Genomic DNA, 22916 nt, shown 5'->3' with positions numbered 1-22916 from the left:
TAGCAAGAGAATGAAGTTCAAGTGCTGTAGTACTTGAAAAATAGCAGATGACTGCAGGAGCCTGCAGGTATTTAATTACCAGAGCCGGGCATTTGATAACTACCAAAATAAAAGGCAGAAGTTTGTGAAAATATGGCTGGATTAAGGACAGCATGACAACAGGTACTGTAATTTTTGCCTTTGTATGGAGAAACATCCCTCCCGAGTTCAGGAGGTGATGAAGATTGAAAAGTAAGTTGAGGACATGGTCTGAAGGAGGTGAATATAAGTATTTTACAAAGAGTGCTTGGAAGTGTTTGTTAGCAATGCAGAAGCGGCTGGCCTGGAACAAAATGTTGTCCTTGAAATCTGTTTTTCAGGGTCATGTGAAAGTGGTGCGCTACCTAGTCAAAGAAGTAAACCAGTTCCCATCGGACTCAGAATGCATGAGATACATAGCAACCATTACTGATAAGGTGAGATTGTAAGAAGGAAAATATTTGTGAAGGGCTAGTGCTGTGACTCAGCTCTAGAGTCAATGTTATGAATGATCTTTAGCTTCCTGCCACACCAGGTTTCAGCCAAATGGTGAATCCCATTGGGGTTTTTTGTAAAGAAGCATTGCAAAAAATGGGAACACACAGCAACAAAACTTCTGTGTTGTCAGAATAGTAATAAATGAGGTTTTACATCTTATCTCTACTTCCTTTCAAGTGTTCTAGTCATTACCTCACTCTGGTCTGCATTCCTCCCTCTTGAGCAAGTTTATACTGAATTTATGTGGCTTTGCAGTGGGGTGGAAATTACAGAATGAATTTATGCTGTGAGTGTGTGTGAGCTTCAGTATGAAGATTCATAAACTTGCAAGAAAAGTTTGTATTAGAAAGAAGATAGAAAAAAGATGATTGGCTGTGAAGTGGTTTCTTAGTGCATATGCTGCCTTTTGCTGTGGAGATTCAGGTTTATTTGGTTTACCTTCAGTCCAGATGAACAGGGCAAAAAATATTTTGTAGTAGGACAAAGGAGAATAGCAGGTGGTGCAGAAATATGGTCTTAATTCTTCTATCTCTTCGCTGCCCTGGTGCGCTGCAGTTGAGTTGTCTTCTTTCTGGGCATCAAATTATGATGAGCATGTTGAGGCTGAAAAGGTGCTAATGTTTAAATTGGTATGTGATATTACCAGTGGTCGTGGTTACTGCCTGCTTCCGTGATGCTAGGCACCCACTGAATTAACGCACCTTCACTGCCATGCTGCTAGTATAGGTTTGTGAGCAGTACTAGAATATTCACCTATTTCCCAGGTGTTTAAAATCATCAACCAACCTTGCTTGATGGTGTATCTTTATTTCTACAATTGCTTCACCTTTCAGACCCTTAGCCTTAATTTCATTAAACTTTTTGGTTTTGATTATGGGCATATGTTATGAATGGCCTTTGTACATCACATCGGTGACTGGATATCAGTAAGGCTGGGCTTGAAGAGGAGCTTATTGGAGGGAATCAACACTCTGTTTGAAATACTTCTTCCAGGAGATGCTGAAGAAGTGCCACCTGTGCATGGAATCAATTGTTCAAGCCAAAGACAGACAAGCTGCTGAAGCCAACAAAAATGCAAGCATTCTTTTGGAGGAACTGGACTTGGAGAAGGCAAGTTTAAAGATATTGGAGCTGTGAATATGTATTTGATAAAATTACAATTTCACAATCCTACAAGCTTCTAAGATCGATGAAAATAAATATTAAAGTGTAGAGTCTATGGGAGTACTGGAATTGGAGTGTCTAGAGCTGAGCATCTTGTTGTTCAGATGAGCTCTGAACTTCGCTTTTACTGTTACTTGGATAAATTGGATTAAGAAAGTCCAATAAAATTCTTTTTTCTGGGATTAGATTATTCCAGAAGAAGAATACACACCAAAAGAAGTTTTCTTTTGAGTGTATTCTTTGGTCAAATGGGTATTTTCCAGGCACACTGGTACAGATTTTAAGTCTAAACCTTATTTTGTGTCTTTAATATTAAAAACAATATACTAATAATGTTACTAGAACCATAGCGCTGAAGTAGAAATCTAATGGAAAATTCTAAGTACAGGTATAGCATTAAGTGGTCACATGCTTTATATTTAAGCTGGGTGAAACCATTTCATGTCTGGTCTTTGAAAGGGAGATGGGTGGTGTTTGGACTGCACTGTTAAGACACAAAGAATCCTGAACCCATGCCTTGGCAAACTCTGACTTCAGTTTAGATGATATCTGTTCTGTTTCTACACTAACCTTCTGTTAACATGAGTGAGCAGTCTGTTTGGAAGAAGTAAGTATCTAAAGACATTGGATTGTAGAGAATTTAGCTTGTATTCGTAAATATGTTAATCTAAAATGGAAGTTCAGCTTCCTGAGAAATGAAAAATTCTTGAAATGCATTGGACATGCTGTAATGCTGTTCCGTGTGCTTGACTTGTAGCTAAGGGAAGAAAGCAGGAGACTGGCTTTGGCTGCCAAAAGAGAGAAAAGGAAGGAGAAAAGGAGGAAGAAAAAAGAAGAGCAGAGGCGAAAACTAGAAGAAATAGAAGCAAAAAATAAAGAGAATTTTGAACTTCAAGCTGCTCAGGAGAAAGAGAAGCTAAAAGCTGAAGGTGACTTGAAATATTTGCCTTATTTTTTTTCAAACACAGCCTTGATTTTTATACCTGGTATTTCTTGTCAGAACTGGCATGTAAACTTTCTTAGCACCTGTTGAGTTTTGTTCTTATTCACCTTTCCTGTTAAGTTTGTAGATTAGTACAGTGGCCCCCAGTACTTAAAACTAGGTCAATTATAAGCTTACAAATGGAATGATAATGTTTAGCTGAAAAACTGGCTATATGGAAATCCCAAATATGTATTAGTCTCTTGTTATCTATAGAAAACTCTTTCTTCTGCATCTCGTGGTGATAACTTTCACGTCCTGTACTGAGAAGTAGTTTTAACTGATTGCTCCCTCACTCTGACATGCTGAAAGAAAAGGAGGGTGTGACAATTATTTTGTTGTTTCATATGTTTGTGCCCTAATTGCTTGAGTCTGTCTTTCCATGTCTGAATTCCATTTCAGTTATTAAATTGCTGCTGCATTTGATCAAAGAAGTTTGTATGTCAGTTAGGATAAATGAAGGGAGAAGCTCCAGGATATGATAGATGTCCCATAGCTAGTGGTTGTGCTTGTTTCTTTGTCTCTTCTAAAGTTACTCATGAGTCATTTGATAGAAGAGGTGTAATTTAGAAGACAAACCCACTTAAGTTTCCTCAAGCCAACTGAATTACCAGGTTTTTTAAACTCTTCCATCAGATGATCCAGAGGTCCCGATGGAGCCTCCAAGTGCTACCACTACAACCACCATAGGTATATCTGCAACTTGGACAACATTAGCAGGTTCCCATGGGAAGAGGAATAACACCATCACCACAACAAGCTCCAAAAGGAAAAACAGGAAAAACAAAGTAACTCCTGATAATGTTCAGATTATATTTGATGATCCACTCCCAATTTCCTATAGCCAACCGGAAAAAGTGAATGGTGAGTCCAAGAGCAGCAGTACTAGTGAGAGTGGTGACAGTGACAATATGAGGATCTCCAGCTGTAGTGATGAAAGCAGCAATAGCAACAGCAGCCACAAAAGTGACAATCATTCTTCCACAGCCGTTATTAACACACAGAGCAACAAAAAGCAACCATCGGTTCTTGTCACTTGTCCAAAGGATGAGAGGAAGGCAGCTACTACTGGCAAATCAACCATCAAGTAAGTTGCTTTGACCATCCACGCCACCTTAAGGTGATTGTTACCCTATGTTTGAATGCTGTGCCCTTGTCTTCAGACTTGCTTTCCTTAATCCATTGTTAAGAAGTGGGTGAGGCAGTATCCTTGCTCTAGAGTATATGAGGCATATAAACATTGTAGTATGAATTTGAACATAGGTAGTAGGTTCTGAAGCAAGAAACATAAGGGAGTGGGACTTTTTAAAGGACATGTAGTGACAGGACAAGGGGGAATGGCTTTAAACTCAGAGAGGGGAGATTTAGATTAGATATAAGAGAAAAATTCTTCCCTGTGAGGGTGGTGAGGCCCTGGCACAGGTTGCCCAGAGAAGCTGTGGCTGCCCCATCCCTGGCATTGTACAAGGCCAGGTTGGAAGGGCCTTGGAGCAGCCTGGTCTAGTGGAGCATGTCCCCGCCCATGGTGAGGGCTTGGAATCGGATGAGCTTTAAGGTCCCTTCCAACTCAAACCATCCTATGGTTCTGTGATGCTATGAAACATGACAGTGGATGTGGAATGAAGGAATTATTGGGGTATTTTGAGATGTGAGGGTCTCAATTCAAGCAACTTCTTCATAACATAGTGCTTTTGTGGTGAAAGAAAATAATGGGTTGGGGACAGGGGGTGAAGAATGGGCAAAATGCAAGTAATCCATCTGTATTTTAGGGGTTTTTTATTACATAATGACAGCATCTAATTTCTTTTAAAGATTGCCAGAAGTTATTGGTGAAGTGGCGAGTAATTCCTTGTCTACATGCACAAAGTCTGGTCCTTCTCCCCTTTCTTCTCCTAATGGCAAGCTCACCATTGCTAGTCCTAAACGTGGTCAGAAAAGGGAAGAAGGGTGGAAGGAAGTTGTGAGAAGGTGAGCAAAATATTTCACTAACTTCCTTCTTATTGATGTCTTTTTTCAAAATGGCTTCTCTAGTGCAGCACTCTGAGGTTACTGAATAACCTTCTTATCAGACCTGATAGACTTCATGACTGTTACTGCTGCAGAGGTTGAATCATGAATTATAAAATTGTTTTCACCAACCTGCCCACTGCCTCATGCCGTGGAAGCATTTTCCACTTAATTTGTTTTGCGTGGGTTTTGTTTTTGTGTAGGTCCAAGAAGGTTTCTGTTCCATCAACTGTAATTTCCAGAGTCATTGGCAGAGGAGGATGTAACATCAATGCAATCCGTGAGTGCACAGGTGCACACATAGACATTGACAAACAGAAGGACAAAACTGGAGATAGAATAATAACAATAAGGTAAGCAGGCTGCTTGATTTGCTGGTTCTGGGGGTGGGGTTCTCCATTTTAGAACACTGTTGTGTAGAAAAATGTAAAGGTTTGACCTCATTGTCCCTTTAAAGATGTCTTCTGGACAGTTAGTTCTTTGAGGGGAGACAAATGGGGTGGGGAAACTGCAAACAGTTGGCAGTTGGTACCATCATGTTGGTACAAAAGACAATTTGTGAGATGAGCATAAACATTAGGATTCTGCATTTAGACTTGTTTAGATGTTGCTAAACATGAGCATGTATTTAGGGAAGTAGATGTTTTAACTGGGGGTGTTAAAGAGTTTTCAACTTAAGCTGCTTACATAATTGTCAGCAGCAAGAACATGCTGAGTTCAGTCTTCAGATGAGGAGTGGTTTTCTCTCTTTGTTAGCATGACGGAAGATAGGCTGGATCGTGTCTTGGAGATACTTGGCAATACTGTATGTAAATGCTTTAGATGCACTTACCTGTTTTCCTTTCTTTTATAGGGGTGGCACAGAGTCAACAAGACAGGCCACGCAGTTGATCAACGCTCTGATTAAGGATCCAGATAAAGAAATCGATGAACTTATCCCAAAGAACCGCTTGAAAAGTTCGGCTGCAAACTCCAAAACGGGGTCGTCAGCACCTGCTGCCACTACAGCTGCTAACAGTTCTCTCGTGGGCATCAAAGTGACCACCGTAGCTGCTTCGTCAACATCTCAGACTGCCTCCGCGCTCACCGTGCCTGCAATTTCTTCAGCATCCTCTCACAAAACCATCAAGAACCCAGTGAATAACGTTCGGCCTGGTTTCCAGGTCTCTCTGCCATTAGCATATCCTCCTCCACAATTTGCACACGCGTTACTCGCTGCTCAGACTTTCCAGCAAATCCGTCCGCCTCGGTTGCCCATGACACACTTTGGAGGCACTTTCCCACCAGCTCAGTCCACATGGGGCCCGTTTCCTGTTAGGCCGCTGAGCCCTGCAAGAGCTACCAACTCACCGAAACCTCACATGGTGCCTCGCCATAACAGTCAGAACAGCGGCGGTTCTCAGGTGAATTCAGCAAATTCTTTGACAACTAGTCCCACGGCTACAACAAGTTCAGTGGCTTCTACTGTGCCTGGTTCTTCTGCAAATGCCAGTCCAAGTTCACCTTCAGTCAGAAGACAGCTTTTCGTCACAGTGGTGAAGACATCGAACGCCACAACGACCACGGTGACAACCACAGCAAGCAACACGAGCACAGCGCCTACGAATGCCACATATCCAGTTCCTACTGCCAAAGAACACTACCCTGCATCTTCCCCCTCATCTCCTTCTCCTCCTGCGCAGCCAGCAGGTGTTTCCAGAAGCAGTCCTTCTGACTTTGCAGCAGCCTCTCCCAGCAAAGGTGCGCCTTCGTCTGATCCTGAAGTGGGTAGTCCTCCAGCAGTGGAAACAAGCAGCTCAGCCAGCAGTAGGCAGCCCAGTTCCAGTACTGGTAGCTCATCAGTGCACCCTCCTCATCAGCAGCCTCCAGGAGCTACTCTGCCAGAGGCAAGACCCCCTCTTCAGCAACCTCAGGTTCCCACACCAGATTCCCGCATGGTTGTGCCTCCGAATTTAGCAGTGACGAGCTCATCTGCACCTGTGGCAGGTCCAGCTAATGCCCCGATGACCTATCCTATGTCTCAGACACCAGCAGGATCTTCGCAGCCTGCAGCTAAGATGGAAAGCCCAGCTATCAGGCCACCTGTTCATGGAACCGGTAGTGTTCATAAGAATCCAGCTCCTGTGCAAAATTCTTCTGTCGCAGTCCTCAACGTTAACCACATCAAAAGGCCCCACAGTGTTCCTTCGTCGGTGCAACTCCCTTCTACCTTAAGTACACAAAGTGCTTCTCAGAATTCAGCTCACCCAGCAAACAAGTCCATGGGTAACAATTTCAGTGCTACTCTACCATTTGGGCCCTTTAGTACGTTGTTTGAGAACAGCCCAACGTCTGCTCATGCCTTCTGGGGTGGTTCCGTTGTGTCATCTCAGACAACACCAGAATCAATGCTGTCGGGAAAGTCTTCATTTTTGCCAAATTCAGATCCGTTACATCAGTCTGATACTTCCAAAGCCCCAGGTTTTAGGCCACCATTACAGAGGCCAGCTCCAAGTCCCTCAGGTGAGTCTGTGTTTTGTGTTCATATGTTAATACACCTAAATAACTGCTGCATATTTTTATTTTGATCACTTATACTTTCTGCCTAAGCTTCTTTGGTCATTGAGAGTAAATCACTGTCCACCCTGCAATGAAAGGCTGCTCTAATAAATCAAAGTTGAGTTCAGCTTCCTTTTTAGGTACCATCTCTCAAATTTAATAGTCACTTCTCAGCTGATGAACTTGATAGAAGTCAAGCTAAGGCATTCTTCTTTCTGTCCAGTCTGCTCTTCTGCCATAGCTGAGGTAATAAACCACTTCATTGTGGTTTCAACCTCCCTTCCTAACTACTAGCTAGTAACTGTTCCAGTTTATGATAACCTGCTTCGAGTCCTGAGGCTGCAAGAGAATATGCAACATCTTCAGAGTGTTAAGATGATAAAAGAATAAAAGAACTGTTTTCATGTGAACTTGAACTAAGGTGTTTTAACTACTAAATTTGATCGGAAAAGCTTCTTTGCGTTGGCTTCCTGAATTTTGTTTAGCCTTCTTCACAAATGAAAGCCATGGGGTTGTTGCAGATCTTGTTCTGTGAAGCTTCCAGAAAGAAGACACACAGCTTGTACCATCTGTGCCTGTTCTAGTAGGACCTGTGAGGTGTTTCGTAGGAAGTGGTATGCTAGTTCATAGGAAAGTAACGCCTGAAAGCCTCAAGAAATTTGACCAAAAGTAAAGGTTGGGACTTGATAACGGAGGAGGCATGTTCTCTGCTGCTTTGTTCTTCTGTCTGGCACTGCTGAAGGATTTATTTTTCTTGTAACGAAAACTACAAATGTAAATCTTTTGTCAAATGCCTTATGAGCCCAAAGCCTGATTTGTAGTGTCCAAAACCTCCCTTTGTCTTTCCAGAGTCTTAGTTTTTGCTTCTGAAGTCTCATTTTAGGCTTCAAAGACTCATTTTCAGGGTCCAAAGGCTCATGTTTAGTTTGCAAAGTCTACTTTTCAGATTCCAATGTGTCATGTTCAGGATCTGTTATGTCATCATTAGGGTTCAAGCAGCCTTTGGAATGTCCAAACCCCTCCTGAAGGGCTCAAACTTCAGTTTTAGGTCCTGAAGTTCTTATTCTGGATTTGAAAGACAACTTATGCTCCAAACCCTTGTTAGGGTACAGCCTGCTCATGGAGGGATCAAAGTCTTGTTTTCTTTGAGTAAGCTGGTCTAGTGGAAGCTGTCCCTGCCCATGGCAGGGGGTTGGAACTGGATGAGCTTTAAGGTCCCTTCCAACCCAAACCATTCTATGATTTAATATTAAGGGGATAGTAATTCCTGTACTTTGAATACCTTGGCTAATTGGTACTATTGGGTATTAATAAAAAATCGGTTCCTTAAATAAGCTAAAATGTATTCATGTTTTGGGGGAAGGAACACTTGAATGTTGATCAGGGTGTACAAAGCATTCTGCCAAACAAAAAAAAGGAGAAAGTCTTCAAATCTTTAGTAGTATATCTACCGTTCTCAGTACAGAATCGCATTACCTAAATATAAGAATGTAAGTTCCAGGTCAACAAAATACCCAATGTCCAGTTACATATTATGTTCCCTTAATTTAGTTACATTCAAGGTGCCTGCATGGTAACATGAGAATCATTCTTGATTTATGTATGCAGTGCAACTGCCACATACTGCCAGGGCTCACAGATTATTAAGGTTAAGATACACAGTTCGCTTGGGGAAAATAGTAACAATTCCCCACTACCTCCCAACAATTGATTGGGTAAAAGTTTTCCTGCTCTCCATTATTTCCATGATATGGGCGACGTGTTTGTGGAGATATTGAGGTTCTGAGAGTCACCTGTGCCCATTTCTCTCCTAGGTATTGTCAGCATGGATTCACCCTATGCTTCTGTAACACCCTCTTCTACACACCTGGGGAATTTTGCCTCCAACCTCTCGGGAGGTCAGATCTATGCGCCTGGGACTCCTCTTGGTGGAGCACCTGCAGCTGCTAATTTTAACAGACAGCATTTTTCCCCACTTAGTTTATTGCCTCCATGTTCATCAGCATCAAATGGTGAGTTCTAGTCAGTGTTCTCACAGACATCTTGCAAAGAAAAGGCTGGGGTTTTGGTTAATGAAGGTAATATTCCAAGCGTGAGTTGTGTAAAACTTTTAATGATGTTGTACTAAAGCCAGCATACAATGGTGATGGCTTAGTGTCCAGGAGAAAATACTTGGGGAAAGTTCTGGTACCTTCCTCTGTGTGTTGCCCTTGCAGTGTTGGCTACACAGTAGAGTTTTTAGACAAAACCCAATTAAGCTGTTGAGTGGTGGTTTATTCAGGGAACAAATTAGTCTGTTACTGGGAAAAATAATGACAAAACCCAGAAAAAAAAAACCCAAACCAACAACATCATGGGTTTATTTCACTATGGTTTTGGATATAATCCTCCAGTCCTCCACTGCTGCTTCACAGTAACACTTAGTTGAGGTTTTGAACTGCCTCTTGTCATCAGTTGTGGTATGTGTCCAGTAGCTGAGCTGACAGGGCATGGTAATCATTCAATGTAAGAGAGTAAATTGATGGTGAATGTGTCTCTGCTCTGAAAGCAAAACCACTAAAATTATCCTGAATTGTTTGCTGTATGAATCCACCATTAGCAAACTATCCATTTTCACTTGTTTGATGTATGGCTTGACATCAAAGCATAGGTTTGTGGTGATTTGAGACATTCTGGTTGTTGTTACTAAGTGGTTTCATTGCTCTTCTTGTAGAATCTCCTGCTCAGTCGGTGTCTTCTGGAGTAAGAGCACCATCTCCCACCCCTTCAGCAGTGCCCTTGGGATCAGAAAAACCCAGTAATGTTTCTCAGGACAGAAAAGTTCCTGTTCCAATTGGGACTGAACGGTCTGCACGTATTAGGCAAACTGGAACATCCACTCCATCTGTTATCGGGAGCAACTTAGCTGCTCCAGTGGGACATAGTGGGATTTGGTCCTTTGAGGGTATAGGTGGCAGTCAAGGTATGTAATGGTAGCAGGATGTCCCTATGCTTGTGTTTGACCCCAGTATTGTCTTTTCCTAACTTGTCCTTGGAGATGGAAGATGACACGAAGTGAATGCCTCAAAATGCAGGAGTGCTGTTGACAAAGGAGTTGGAGCAGGGACTTCTGTTTGCCCTCCTTCCTATGTGATTGCGTTGTAACAAGGTCTCAGAAAGCCTCAGGGGTTTTGAAATCCCTGGCTGTGAAGATCTGTTACTCCAAGCAAGAAGTAACAGAGAAAATAAAACCACAGGGTTGACCTGAGTGAGGGTCACTGGATTTAGGAAGAGGGGAAGTGAAGATACCTCAAGATAACGATGTATTTTATCTCTGTAGATGAACAGATTATTTTGTACAATGGGAGTTAATATTTAACGTGAATTAGTAGCCTGCACAAAACGGGATTTCAATTTTCCTCACTTGTTGAGTATTAGAATTGCTTCAGAAATATTTCTTTATTCATTCTCTGCTTCTCCAATTACGATTTCCTTGTTTTATTTTGAAAAATTGGCTTTCTGAATGTCTGAGGCTTGAAGTGTAGTAAGAATAACAACCTGTGTCTAATGAATTTGTGTAATTAGAACACAAGCACATGTCTCCAGCTGGTCATTTGCTGGTTTAGCTTTTCAAAAGTACTTCTCTGTCTCTTAGTTCGTTACGATTCTTTCATGAATTATTTAATGAAGTGGAGCAAATGTATGCTAGTGTACCTAGCCTTTTCACAGCACCAAATGCACAGGGGATTGAGGGTTTTTGAGGAGGAAGAATTAGCACAAATGCCAGCTTTCCCTTTCAAATGAAGGAAAAGCTCAGAGGTGACACTTAAGTTGCATATAAGCTGTTGAAAACGCCTTGTACTGCCTCAGTGGGGGCGTGCAGGTGCCATTTCTGATTTTCTCCATCCCATGCACACCTAAGTTTTAATGTAGGTAGATGTAGAGGAACTGCAAGCAAAGCAAATGCCACTTTAGGAAGCATTCAGGTGTGCAGTTAGGCTGGAAATCAAGTGATTAGCAGATGTTATTTAATGCTGTTGCTCTCTTCCGTGTTGCTAGATAAAGTGGATTGGTGTCACAGTGGGATGGGGAGCCACATGATCCACAGGCCCATGTCTGATCCCGGTGTGTTCTCACACCAAGCCATGGAGAGAGACAGCACGGGAATTGTAACGCCTTCCGGTACATTCCATCAGCCCGTTCCTGCAGGATACATGGACTTCCCAAAAGTTGGGGTAAGGACCTTCTTGGACTTGATACACACGGTACTACTCCATTTCCATGTTGGCACATGAGGCAGATGAACAACCTGGAGATACTGTTTGTTGTGCTACAGTGCACAACTGTGCTGACTGGCACTCAGTACTGCAGAAGTGCTGATCTAATAAAAAAAAACTTGTCCATGATGCAATCAGTAGATGCATAGAAAGGTTTGATTTATTTTATTTTTTTTTAATTCAGACATTTTATTGCTGCTTTAAGACAGAGTTTCTTTAACTGGTATCCCCTTTTGTCATTCTGCCTGTGCTCTAGTAGCAGTGTTTATGAACACTTAACTGACTCTTGCTTTTTCCTCCCCTAAGGGTATGCCTTTTTCTGTGTATGGGAATGCAATGATTCCTCCTGTAGCCCCCATCACAGATGGTACTGGAGGCCCTATATTCAATGGGCCTCATGCTGCTGACCCATCTTGGAACTCGCTGATAAAGATGGTTTCAAATTCCACAGAAAATAATGGGCCTCAGACAGTAAGTTTTGAATGTTTATATTTTCAATTTTGTTTTGACTTAAACAGTATGAGGAAGAAAAGATCTTAACAGTTAGTATGAAAATACAGTGCGATGTTTCTTAGTTTTGCTCATGTCTTTAAGCTGTTGATACAGCCCCTCCTACTTGCTACAGCACTGATTTGTCAATGCTTAGTGACAGCTTCTAAACTTCAGTCACCTCTCCAAGATGTGTCCCAAGAAAACTCAGCATCATTAAGTTAAGGCAGTTCTAGGATTGTGCTATTTATTTTTGTGAATACATTTGTGCTGGAGAATTGGGAAGTTTGATTCCATCTGAGCTTAGTGAAGCTGCCTATTTTATCAGGGTAGGCACCTGGTTAATTACTGCTGATCAGCTTTCTTGGTGATGTGTTTTAGGCAAGTCTGGATAGGAAAGATAGTTCTACACTATATATTGTGCGTAAAATGATTGTGATTTCTCTCTGTGCAGTTTTCATTTGGGAAAACACAATCAATTTGCTTTTATTTATTTGCTGTTAGGTAAGATTTCCATCCCCACAAGGGCAGACAGCATTAGTTCTGAGGGATTGTTGCCAGGCTTTGAAAGGTCTGATGTCTTCACAGTGGCAGGAGTTGATGTGGGAAGGGAGAAGTATCTCTTCTCTCTTCTGCTCTGATCTTGCCTGGGTTATAGGCTTGTTCACTAAAGATTATTTAGGTATAGGGATTATGTTCTCCTAAATCTCTTGTTGGTACATACCCAACAACTAGTATTAAATGGCTTCTCAGTAGCTCTTGTTACATTATATCCTGTGTTTATTTTTAATTGTACAGTGAGCTCTGTTAGTAAATATATTTCTGGACATAATTTCCTTGAGAACCCTCCAAGCTGCAAAGAGCAGCTCCCAGCACTGGCAGGTCATAGGTGTGCAGAAGCAGCAGTCTGGTTTTAGCCACAGTTCACGCACTGTGCTGAAGTGGCTCATGTCCGGTAGAGGCTACTTCTGGTTTAGGGAGAAGACCTTGTCCCTCAGAGAAGGATTTATCTGCTTGTCTTCGGGTTTCTCCAGAGCTGAGGGTGTTGGTATGCACTGAGGAAAAACAACTCGGGGTGCTAGAAAGCAAGTTTTTGAAAGTTCAGACAGTCTAAAATAAAGGGAAAAGATAGTCTCTTGCTCTTGCTGGAGGTCTTCAGGTGCTCTCCTTGCCAAGAATTTTGCACATAAAGAGATCTGTTATTTCTCCTTGGCAGTTCAGAGGGAACACTTGTTTTCCTGGGTCTAAAGGAAGCAGTAAAATACTTAACTATATCAGTGTTGCTTTGATGGAGGAACTAGTGGGCGTAAATAGCATTTATTTCTCTTTTTGATTTTGGGATGAAGGGTTGGGCTGAGTGAGAGTATTTTGCTGCACTAAATAAAAAGGAAGATGGACCAATGCTTTGGCCAGGGTGAAAAAGTACAGGCAGAAAAATTAATGCCCCATTTCCCTTTCTACTCACCCGAATTACTGCAGGATAAAACAAGTGTGGGAAGCAACTCTGTGTAGTTTGATGTGTTGCCATGTTATATGATGCCAGAGTTTGATTGGGTGCAGAGAAACTTTGCTGCTGTTTTGACTGACCGCAAAGCATGGTGTTAAATGAAGCTTTCTCTTTCAGGTGTGGACTGGAACTTGGACACCTCACATGAACAGTGTGCATATGAACCAACTGGGCTGAGTGGGATCAACTTGCTAGCCTCGAGATTCCTTTTTGGCAGAGGAAAACACAAGTGGCAGAAACAGTTTATGTCCTCCCAAATCATTCTACTGACGTGCTTGACTGAAGTGTGTAGGCTTTTTGCAGAAGAACTTACTAACTGACCTTTTTCTGTGAACATTGTGACCACCCATTCCCCACCATCATACGTTTCAACTTAGTTAGCCTTTATTCTTTCCTTTCTTTTTTTTTTTTTCTGTGTGTGTGTGTTTAGGGTTTTTTTTCCTCCTTTTTTTTTGTTTTGTTTGGGTTTGTTATTTTTGTTGGTTTTTTTTTTTTTATATGACTTTCTGTTAAAGCTGTTCTTTGGCTGGTTGGTTTTAGTACTGTAAACTGCTTCTGAGCAAACACAGAAATTTAGCAAAACTTATGTAAACTTGATCCTGAAGTTTTAGAATGGCAAATAAATGTACAATTGTTTACATAACAAATGGCTAAGCAGAAAGTAAATTTCAGTATGTCAGTATAGAGGCTCTACTTTACGTAGACTTAAATTAATGTGAGATATGTACCTTCATATTCAGAAATCTGGATGTTTCCTTCATACATTAAACTGTTAATAAGCATAATGTTTCTACTTGTGTAATTTAAGTACATTATAATGAAAAAGAGGCATTCTCTGAGGGCTTTTCCCATGTGTGTGGTGGATTCTCCGAGAAGGCATGCAGCAGTTGGAACCAGATCTTTTGATAGTTTCCGTTTTTCTTCTGTTGAAAGGCTTTTAAGCAAAAAGCACCCCAAAAAACAGCCTTTTGGCACATGCAGTCCTTTCCACACTGAGCTCCTTCCCTACTTGCGTGGTCAACAGCATCAGCATACTACACTGCAGCATCTATTACAAGTTATTCTTGCAGTTGGCTTGATGCAGCAAGGTGTGCTCTCTTTCCATGAGTGCTCCCAGAACTGTTCCTCTGGCTCCTTCCTTTCCCTGCAAAAGTCATTTCAGAACACATCATTGGTGTTTTCACCACAAGTCTTCAAGGATGAGGCTTTTAGGGTGCAGCTTGGCTCATAAAGTCAGCCCCAAAGGAGAGCTTATTTTGGAACAAGTGTCTTTGTTCCAGTAGATTGTCTTGATCCGAACCTTCTTTCAACCATCCCAGTAAACCATGGAGATATGGGAGAGTGCAAGTGTGAATTCCCTTACAGTCATTGTCGGGAGCTGTCACTTTTTCACTCACCAACCCGGAGTTGCTTGGAGTGAATGGGAAGACCAGGAGCGTTTCTCAGGGGGTTTGTGAGGCAACACCAAGGCAGCTCCAGTAAACCTATTCAGTTTGTATAGATCTACTTTCAACCATAGGTACAAATCAGATGTATATTTGGGCAAGACAAGAGGGGACCAGCGTGGCCTGTTGCTGGTTATTGTGTACAGAGGAAGGCTTGAAAGAAAGCCTGTCTTTTCTTTGCTCTGTCACTTGGAGTCAACCCTTCTGTGTAAGTTACTATCCTGAGATACCCAAAGTGGGAAAGAAATATCCTGAATGAGCTATATAGGCTGCTGTTAAGAGGTGCTCTTTTGTTGTTATTATGGTACTCCTTTAAAGGCCATAAGAAAAAAAATCACTTGTCCAGAGAACCTCTTAAATACCTGAGAAGTACCACTGTATCAGAAAGTGTGGTCCATACCTATGTGCAGATCCATACCTTTAGGTGATGCTCTTAAGTAAGCTCTTTTTTCCACTTGTCAGATCACCTGAATGACACTGTGTAAAGACCTGGTTGTACCAAAATGGCTACTAAACTGAAGAAGGGCTAAGAGTTTAAATTCCATTTCTGTGGCGAATAGTGCCCTTCCACCTCCATATGATCTGCAGCCCTTGGCTGGAAGTTTTCACTTAAGCCTTCAGTGCTTTACAGGATTATTTGTGGTGTCACGAAGAGATAATCCCAGTGACAAATAGTGCCTGGTGTTTATTCAAACCGTAGGTTCTGGGGGTCAAGAAAATGGAGAGTCTGTGTTTTGTTGACTTGAAAAATCAAACAGGCCAGGGCAGTGAAGGGTGGGTGGTACTAGTGTGGTGTTGGGTTGGATACATGGAGTTCTGGAGGTAAGAGGATCCGGAAGTGGTGTGAGAAGCATTCTGGGGTTCTATTTGGGTTGGTTTTTTGTTGTTGTTGCCTTTTGTGTTGTAATTTTTTTTCCCCTCAGATACTTTTTTTTTTTTTTTTTTAATACTTGAACTATAATGCTTTTTATTTGACCAGTACATAACAGGTACGTACTCATCCTGGGACGTGGGGGGTCGTCTTTATTAAAGGAAAAGAAAGAAAACCGTGCTCGAGAGTGCCTGCAGTGGCTCCATCAGGCTCTGCGCGCACTGAGGCGGTCAGAGGTAAGCAGACACGGTTCACCCCGGCAGCGTGCGCCCGCCCCCCCGCTGATGAGGAGCCATCAGCTGCCGAAATGCCCTCCTCAGCCCTCCGCCCTTCCCCCTGCCCTCAACAGCTATGTCCGCCGCGGCGCCTGGCGCGTGCGTGGCACCGCCCCCTGGCGGAAGCTGTCAGCCATGTGGCGGCTGGCGCGGGCGGGCGCCGCTCGGTTAGCGGCCGCGGGGGCCCCGGGGGCGCCGCTCGGCGGCTCCGGCGGCTGGTACGAGTGGTGCTCGCAGTCGCCGCCTGTGCACTGGGCCGAGGGCGGTCTGACGGCCCTGCAGGCGTCCGCGGGGCTGCCGTGGTGGGCCGCCATCGCCTGCGGCGCCGCCCTTCTCCGCACCGCCGTCACCTTGCCGCTGGCCGCGCACCAGTGCCGGCTCCTAGCGCAGGTGGGTGCCTTAAATTTACTTCACGTTTTTATTGCTAGAGCTGCGGCAGTAAAACCGTGAAGTAGCCTCCAGCAGATTCTGAACGCCTGCTTTCTCTCAACGGAGAAGGGTTGAAATCACTGAAGAGGTTCAGTTGGCTCAGCTGCAGCAGAAGGAGCCTGTGCTGTGTATGGAAAAGTGTGTTTGTTTCTCCCGTTTCTGCTGTTTGTTGTGTATATATAATATATATATACACACACACACATACATGAGGCCGCTGGTGGTGTGCTTCGCAGGTGCCAGAGCTTAATTTGGTTTGGAATCACCTAGATCTTTACCGGTGAGTCAGGCTGGTCCATCCAGGTGTGATCGGGGACGGGGTTCATCAATGACCATGGTTCAAAGAGTGTTCTTGCAAAAGAGCCATAATGTAATGCTTTTATTGCAGTGTGTTTGGGGTGGGATTTTTTTGTTGTTGTTGTTTCTGTTATAGTAATGTTTGTTCATTTTCCCTTTTATTTTGATTGCAGAAGTGATTATTGTGTTGCACTCCTGCAAAATGGGGCCTCTTCATGATTAGTGACTTCAGTGACTGCAGGGCTGTGTCCTGCTGGGCTTTAGAGCTTTTTGAGGGGACATTAAAGAGTGGGGTGTTTTTATTAAGTAAACTAGCTTAAAGGTCATAGTTGCCAAGTGAAGGTAAAAAGATTCTTATTCAGAACAAAATATAAAATTTTAATTCTGTAGTTATATCTATAATTTCATACACATATATGTTGTTATATATTTTGGTATTTTTATGTATAGGTTTAATTTATATATAGATTATATTCTTAAAGGTCTTTTCTAGCCTACCTGATTCTGTGATTCTCTATAGATTTGCTTATGTATATATGTATATAACATACAGGTATGCTTATATATAATATAGATGCATATAAAACATATACATTATACATAAATACATGTATATTTTTATATGTATTCTGTATTTTGAGTAGTCTGACTTTTACTGCCAGTACTTCTCGTGTCATCTTGATGTGGTTATGTTGTTAGACGGTCTTCAGAGATAGCACCTTGTCCTTCACAATGGCTTTTAATGCCTGCGCAGTATCAGATGGGGAGAGAAACTGGTTGTTATGTGTAAGTGCCCATAAACTTTTTTCCTTTTCTTTTGCTAGCTGGAAAACTTGCAGCCCGAGATTAAAAACCTGGCTGAGCGCCTTCGCTATGAAGTTTCTGTTCGTGGAAAGCAACTAGGTTGGTCTGAAAAGGTGGCCAGGTAAGGTGGAGATTGTGTATATATATATAGACACACATATATATACGTACGTATATATATGTGTGTGTGTATATATATATATTACAAGCCTCTTCCATACTGTGGAACAGCAGAAGGGACAGCCCCATGCACGGCAGTCTTACATAAAGATTCTGCCCTTACCCAAAGCTGGGATTTTCGTAGCACTTCAGCTGCTTTGTCTTTGTTATACTGCCATTCAGAGCGTATCTGGTTTAAAGCTCTGTATTAGTGACAGGCTTATGATTATAAGGCCAAATCTAGGATTATATATTTTTTAAAGTTGTTGTCTTTACTTGTGGTCAAATTTCCCTTAGCTATGGTGATATCTAAATATTGCTTGAATAGTTGTGGTCATGCTAATTTGTTAGGGTAATACTGCACCCTGTGCAGTAGCAGTGTGTGGGTCTTAGCCAGGATGCTGAGGATCACATAACTGACTGATTGCCTCTACATTGAGGAAGTCGTGCCCTAGTTCAGGCAAAAAAGCACCATGAAATAGCATGTCAAACAAGTTACTGATTGCTCTGTAACAGCTATTGTGAGAGGACTTCTTTCATTTCTTTCTACAAGGTTCCACTATAAGAAGAATCTGCAGAGAATTATCACGGAGCTGTATGTTCGAGACAACTGCCACCCCTTCAAAGCCACTCTGCTTGTGTGGGTGCAGGTTCCAATGTGGGTCTGCGTGTCCCTCGCTTTGCGCAACTGTAGTGTCGGTGCCACGGGCTCAGAAGGTGATTCACCTGAACAGACACTCTCTTAACAGTCATGTTGAGTTCATTTACTGTTTCTATAGATGCTTTGTTGCTTAAGGAACACTGTCTCCTTAGCTTGACATATAAGCTGATAATATGTCAGCTTAAACCTGCCCCACTACTAAGTTTTTGAACTTAATATCTATTTAAGCATAGATAAACAGCTGATAAAGTTGAACTTTAAAAGCTTTGGTTTAGCCTGGAGAAGAGAAGGCTGCGTGGAGACCTCATAGCAGGCTTCCAGTATCTGAAGGGGGCCTATAAGGATGCTGGGGAGGGACTCTTCATTAGGGACTGTAGTGACAGGACAAGGAGTAACGGGTTTAAACTGAAACAGGGGAAGTTTATATTGGATATAAGGAAGAAGTTCTTTCCTGTAAGGGTGGTGAGGCACTGGAATGGGTTGCCCAGAGGAGTGCTGAATGCTCCATCCCTGTCAGTGTTCAAGGGCAGCTTGGACAGAGCTTTGGGTGACATGGTCTGGTGTGAGGCGTCCCTGCCCATGGTAGGGGGATTGGAACTGGATGATCTTAAGGTCCTTTCCAGCCCAAACCATTCTATGATTCTTTGATTAGGTGCACCGTATACGTTGTAGTAGATAAACCACAGTTCATATACGTGAAGAGCTTGTGCCTGGACCAGACCAAAACTTCTTTGGTTTGTACTCTTGCAGCAGGAGTTTGCATCACCCAGAGCATCACTGAGCTCTGCTCTTGCACTCCCATCATTTGAAATAGTGTTGAGCTTTGTGGGATGCTGCCTTAAAAAGCAGTATCAGGGCCTGAGCTCTGGAAACAGTGGGAGGCATTTTGTGAGGGTGTGTGAGTGTTTAATTATTTTGTGGTCTTCTGAAGACAGAGTTTACTGGGGAAAAAAGGTGTCTTGGAATTTTTATGGTTCAGAAGCATGCTTAGCAGGTGGTATTACCTGTGCTACAGCACATTCATTATTAATCTGTGGGGGTTTTTTTCCATGTGAAATTTCATATGATGTACTGTAGACAAGGTGATTGTGGGGGGATTTTTTTTTTATAAAAATACTGATATTTTGTTTTTTTAAAAGAGTTTATAGTTCGTTCTTCTAAAAAAATATAACAGGTCATACAGTTATTGAGAAAAACATAATTATTTCAAAACCACAAAATATGTAGTGGCTGTAGGTTGTAGTATTGCGTATTTTCCTCATTGGTTTGTAAGGTGGAGGTTGAGATCCAGCTAATTTTTATCACAGCTTTACCTGACCCTGCCACTAGCCAAGTTGGGTCTCAGCTTTTATCTCCCTTTGTTGTTTTTTTTTTGGACTTGTGTTGATAGCAGATTGCCTTGAAACACGATTTAAACTCAAGATTTCTGCTTTACCAGTATTTATTGTATAGTTAAAACATCCCTAGAAACTTGGATGATTTGATTATTGTCCTGGGTTCAGCAGTAGCAGTCATTTTTCTCCTTCTTAGTAGCTGGTGCAGTCCTGTGTTTTTGGCTTTAGTCTGATGACAGTGCAGATAACACATCGATGTTTTTAGTTGCTGCAAAGCAATGCCTACTCCAATCAAGGACTTTTCAGTCTCTTGCTCTGCCAGTGAGGAGGGGCACAAGAAGTCAGGAGAAGCAGAGACAGGACATCTGACCCAAACTAGTCAAAGGGCAGTTCCATACCATAGCATATCATGCCCAGTATATAAACTAGGGGGAGTTATCCGGAAGGCCGAGATCACTGCTCAGGTTGGGCTGGGTATCGATCAGCAGGTGGTGAGCAGTTGTATTGTGCATCACTTGTGTCTATTGTTTTCTTTTCCTTTTCCCTTTTTAGTTCTGTATTCTCCCCCCCTGTTATTTCCCTTATTAGTATGGGTGGTAGCAGCAGTGGTTTGTGTTATACCTCATTTACTGAGCCCTTACCTCAACCCGTGGGAGTTACATTCTTTCAGTTCCCTTCCCCATCCCTCTGGGAGCAAAGGGGGGGAAGAAAGCGTGAGTGAGTGAGTGGCTGCATCATTCTGAGTTATGGGCTGGGCTTAAACCATGACAATTGTAATACGTGGTACAGTTCTAACTAACCTGAGGTAGCAAATAATGCTTAATTCCATGTTTTCTTTGAACTTGTTATAGTTCAGGAGCAGTTCTCAGCAGGCGGAGCGCTGTGGTTCACAGACCTCACGGCACCAGACTCTACATGGATTCTGCCAGTTTCACTTGGGCTTGTGAATTTGCTGATAGTGGAGGTACGTTGGTGGAATGAATAGGATGGTTGCAAACAGGTAGTTGTTTTTTATAGAATCTTAAGACAGTATTACCCAGTTGCAAAACATGGCAACATATTGGTAGTTTCAGATTATCACTGCTCGAAATGCACTGGGCAGAACTGAAAATTAACTTAATTGTATGTATTTGAGTGTGTGGGTTCTTGTTTAGAGATTACAAACTCTCATGTGACCTGTCTCTGATAATTCATTGGCTTTACTTAAGCCTCAGTAAAATTTAGTCTTGACTCTGAAGTTCCTCTTAAGGGTGACATTCTAATCAGTTTCTGGAGTGTTAAGCATCCAAAGCATATGTGGGGTTTCGCGGTTTGTTCTACTGCCTGTGATTTGTTACTGCATTGTGGTCAAAATTAACAATATTATGTTTTCTTAAGAAATTGAAAAAATTTAGAACTTTTTGGATTGTAGCAGTATGATTGAAATGGAAGATGCAAAATGAAAGTAAGACATGAATGAGAGATCTGTGTTACAGGAAACCCTTTGCCATCTTTCTTATGTTAGTAATTTCCAAAAGAACTTGTTTATAACTCTGGGTTTCTCCTCTTTCAGATCTTTGCTGCACAAAAAATGAAAGTTTCCAGATTCCAGAAGCTTATTACAAACTTCTTTCGAGTGGTATCAGTAGTAATGATCCCTGTTGCTGCAACAGTCCCCTCTGTAAGTACAGAGTCTTGCTGGTGCCTCCATTAACCTGTGACTCCAGTATGATCCTAGTACTTCAAAAGCAGCCCAGATGCTGCTCTTTAATATATCATTCTCTCTATTACAGGGTGTTTTGTCTACGTGTATGTTTAAATTCTTAGTAAGCTTGAAGTATTTTTGTCTAAGAGGGAAGAACCTGCAAAGTTAATGTTTCTAAACAGTGTTTTCACAAACTGGGGCTTGGAAACACATTCAGAACAGCTTAGTATCCTTTTTGTGATCTCAAAAGTGAGAGGAAAACTTTATATAAGTACACATAGACAAAATGTTTGCTTGCTGTCAGAAGTAAACAACAGAGTTCATAAGTCAAGGGTTTTCCCACAATTTTATTAAAACACTTCTCACTTTACCAGGTATTTTTCTACTTGTGAACATAAAAGTAATTACCTGGTTGTTTGGCTCGTCAGCTTAGAATTGGAAACATAGAAGTCAAAGCAAGTTTAATATGAATTAATTTATGAACTGTTGTCAAGCTTCAGTGTAGATGATTCTTTTTCCCAGAGGAGATGAGAGAGTGAAAAATACATTTTCAGTGGAAGCCATTATTATTGGGAGGGGTAGTTTTAGGTGAGTTCCTTTTCTGGATGACTGGGAGTAAGCAGTGGCTGTATTTCATGCTAAGCTGCTGAAATGGTTTCAAATGAGAACAAGGAGGCTGAACTGGGCTTGGTCTTGTTGCAGTCCATGGCATTGTACTGGCTGTGTTCCAGCTTCGTGGGACTCTCTCACAACCTGTTGCTGCGATGTCCAGCCTTTCGGCGACTGTGTTGGATACCAAGGACCAAATCAGAAACAGATACTCCCTACAGGGATATCCTGTCTGCCTTGGCTACCAAATACAGTTTCAAGAAATGATGTAGTTGGAAATCTCAGAAGACCTGTCCCACAGATCTTGCAGGGGTAATTATGTTTTATTGAGATGTACTTATTTACTGTAAAATGTTGCAGCTGGAATTATGTTTATTTTCCAAATAAAGAGCTGGCTGGCCATATAAAATATGTGGCACGAGTGTGTGTTTATTGCGAAGTTTTGACTCAGAATAATCCAGCAGTACAGGTTTGCTTCCTAAATTATCACAGGGAATTGTGCAGATGACTTAAATAAAACTGGTTCATCTAGTGGAGCTGGTCTGACCCATAGGCTAGTGAACAAGTTTTGGGGTAGACAGGCTGATACTGTAGTTATTGATTTATTTAGTGAAGACCCCAGTGCAGATTGATTGGAAATCAGGTGTAGTTGTTCAGTATCCATCTGGTTCACGTGATATTCTCCATAACAGTTCTAATAGCTCATTTCCTGTAACTGCAGAGTAAAGTGGTTGTCAGTCTCTTACACATTTCATTTGGAATCAGGACAAGTTTCTTGTATAATTTCTGTGAGTGGCAGCACTCTGTTTCTTCCTGATCCTTTTGTGAATAAAATAGTGGCAGCTGCTTATTGTTTGTACTAAAATGAGGCAACTAGCAGCTTGAAAAA

The 22916-nt window shown here is 42.0% G+C and overlaps 2 protein-coding genes across 7 annotated transcripts in view; both read left to right on the top strand.

The window, feature by feature from the left end:
- Positions 1-14244, top strand: part of ANKRD17 (ankyrin repeat domain 17) — an 87854-nt gene extending 73610 nt beyond the window's left edge. For all 5 annotated transcript variants that reach the window (XM_061345830.1, XM_061345829.1, XM_061345833.1 and 2 more), the window contains 12 exons: positions 360-455; positions 1510-1626; positions 2438-2609; positions 3299-3749; positions 4475-4630; positions 4873-5022; positions 5523-7171; positions 9022-9219; positions 9921-10169; positions 11246-11421; positions 11770-11934; positions 13577-14244. In XM_061345830.1, the coding sequence (XP_061201814.1) occupies positions 360-455; positions 1510-1626; positions 2438-2609; positions 3299-3749; positions 4475-4630; positions 4873-5022; positions 5523-7171; positions 9022-9219; positions 9921-10169; positions 11246-11421; positions 11770-11934; positions 13577-13636 (3639 nt within the window). In that variant the 3' untranslated portion in view covers positions 13637-14244. The remainder of the gene's footprint in view (positions 1-359; positions 456-1509; positions 1627-2437; positions 2610-3298; positions 3750-4474; positions 4631-4872; positions 5023-5522; positions 7172-9021; positions 9220-9920; positions 10170-11245; positions 11422-11769; positions 11935-13576) is intronic.
- Positions 14245-16149: 1905 nt separating this feature from the next.
- On the top strand, positions 16150-22437 carry LOC133208151 (cytochrome c oxidase assembly protein COX18, mitochondrial). 2 transcript variants are annotated; one of them, XM_061345819.1, is made up of 6 exons: positions 16150-16440; positions 17601-17701; positions 18293-18456; positions 20586-20698; positions 21287-21394; positions 22121-22437. In XM_061345819.1, the coding sequence occupies exons 1-6, from the start codon at positions 16186-16188 to the stop codon at positions 22292-22294; spliced, it is 915 nt and encodes a 304-aa protein (XP_061201803.1). In that variant the 5' UTR covers positions 16150-16185; the 3' UTR covers positions 22295-22437. The 2 variants fall into 2 exon arrangements, with proteins under 2 accessions (XP_061201803.1, XP_061201804.1); XM_061345820.1 differs by lacking the exon at positions 18293-18456.
- The last annotated feature ends 479 nt before the right edge of the window (positions 22438-22916 follow it).

The sequence above is a fragment of the Neopsephotus bourkii genome, unplaced genomic scaffold (assembly GCF_033783945.1).
Source record: "Neopsephotus bourkii isolate Nb327-2 ecotype Australia unplaced genomic scaffold, CSIRO-AGI_Nbou_v1 NB_244, whole genome shotgun sequence".
Taxonomy (NCBI): Eukaryota; Metazoa; Chordata; class Aves; order Psittaciformes; family Psittacidae; genus Neopsephotus; species Neopsephotus bourkii.
Note: the sequence above shows the minus strand (reverse complement) of the source record. Positions and strands in the feature narration are given on the sequence as shown.

Bases quoted from the DNA above. Each gene is read 5' to 3' on its own strand.
- LOC133208151 (XM_061345819.1), top strand. From the start codon at position 16,186: ATGTGGCGGCTGGCGCGGGCGGGCGCCGCTCGGTTAGCGGCCGCGGGG. The intron at 17,702-18,292 runs GTAAGGTGGAGA...TCTTTCTACAAG, and splicing joins TGGTCTGAAAAGGTGGCCAG to GTTCCACTATAAGAAGAATC. The intron at 21,395-22,120 runs GTAAGTACAGAG...GTCTTGTTGCAG, and splicing joins TTGCTGCAACAGTCCCCTCT to TCCATGGCATTGTACTGGCT.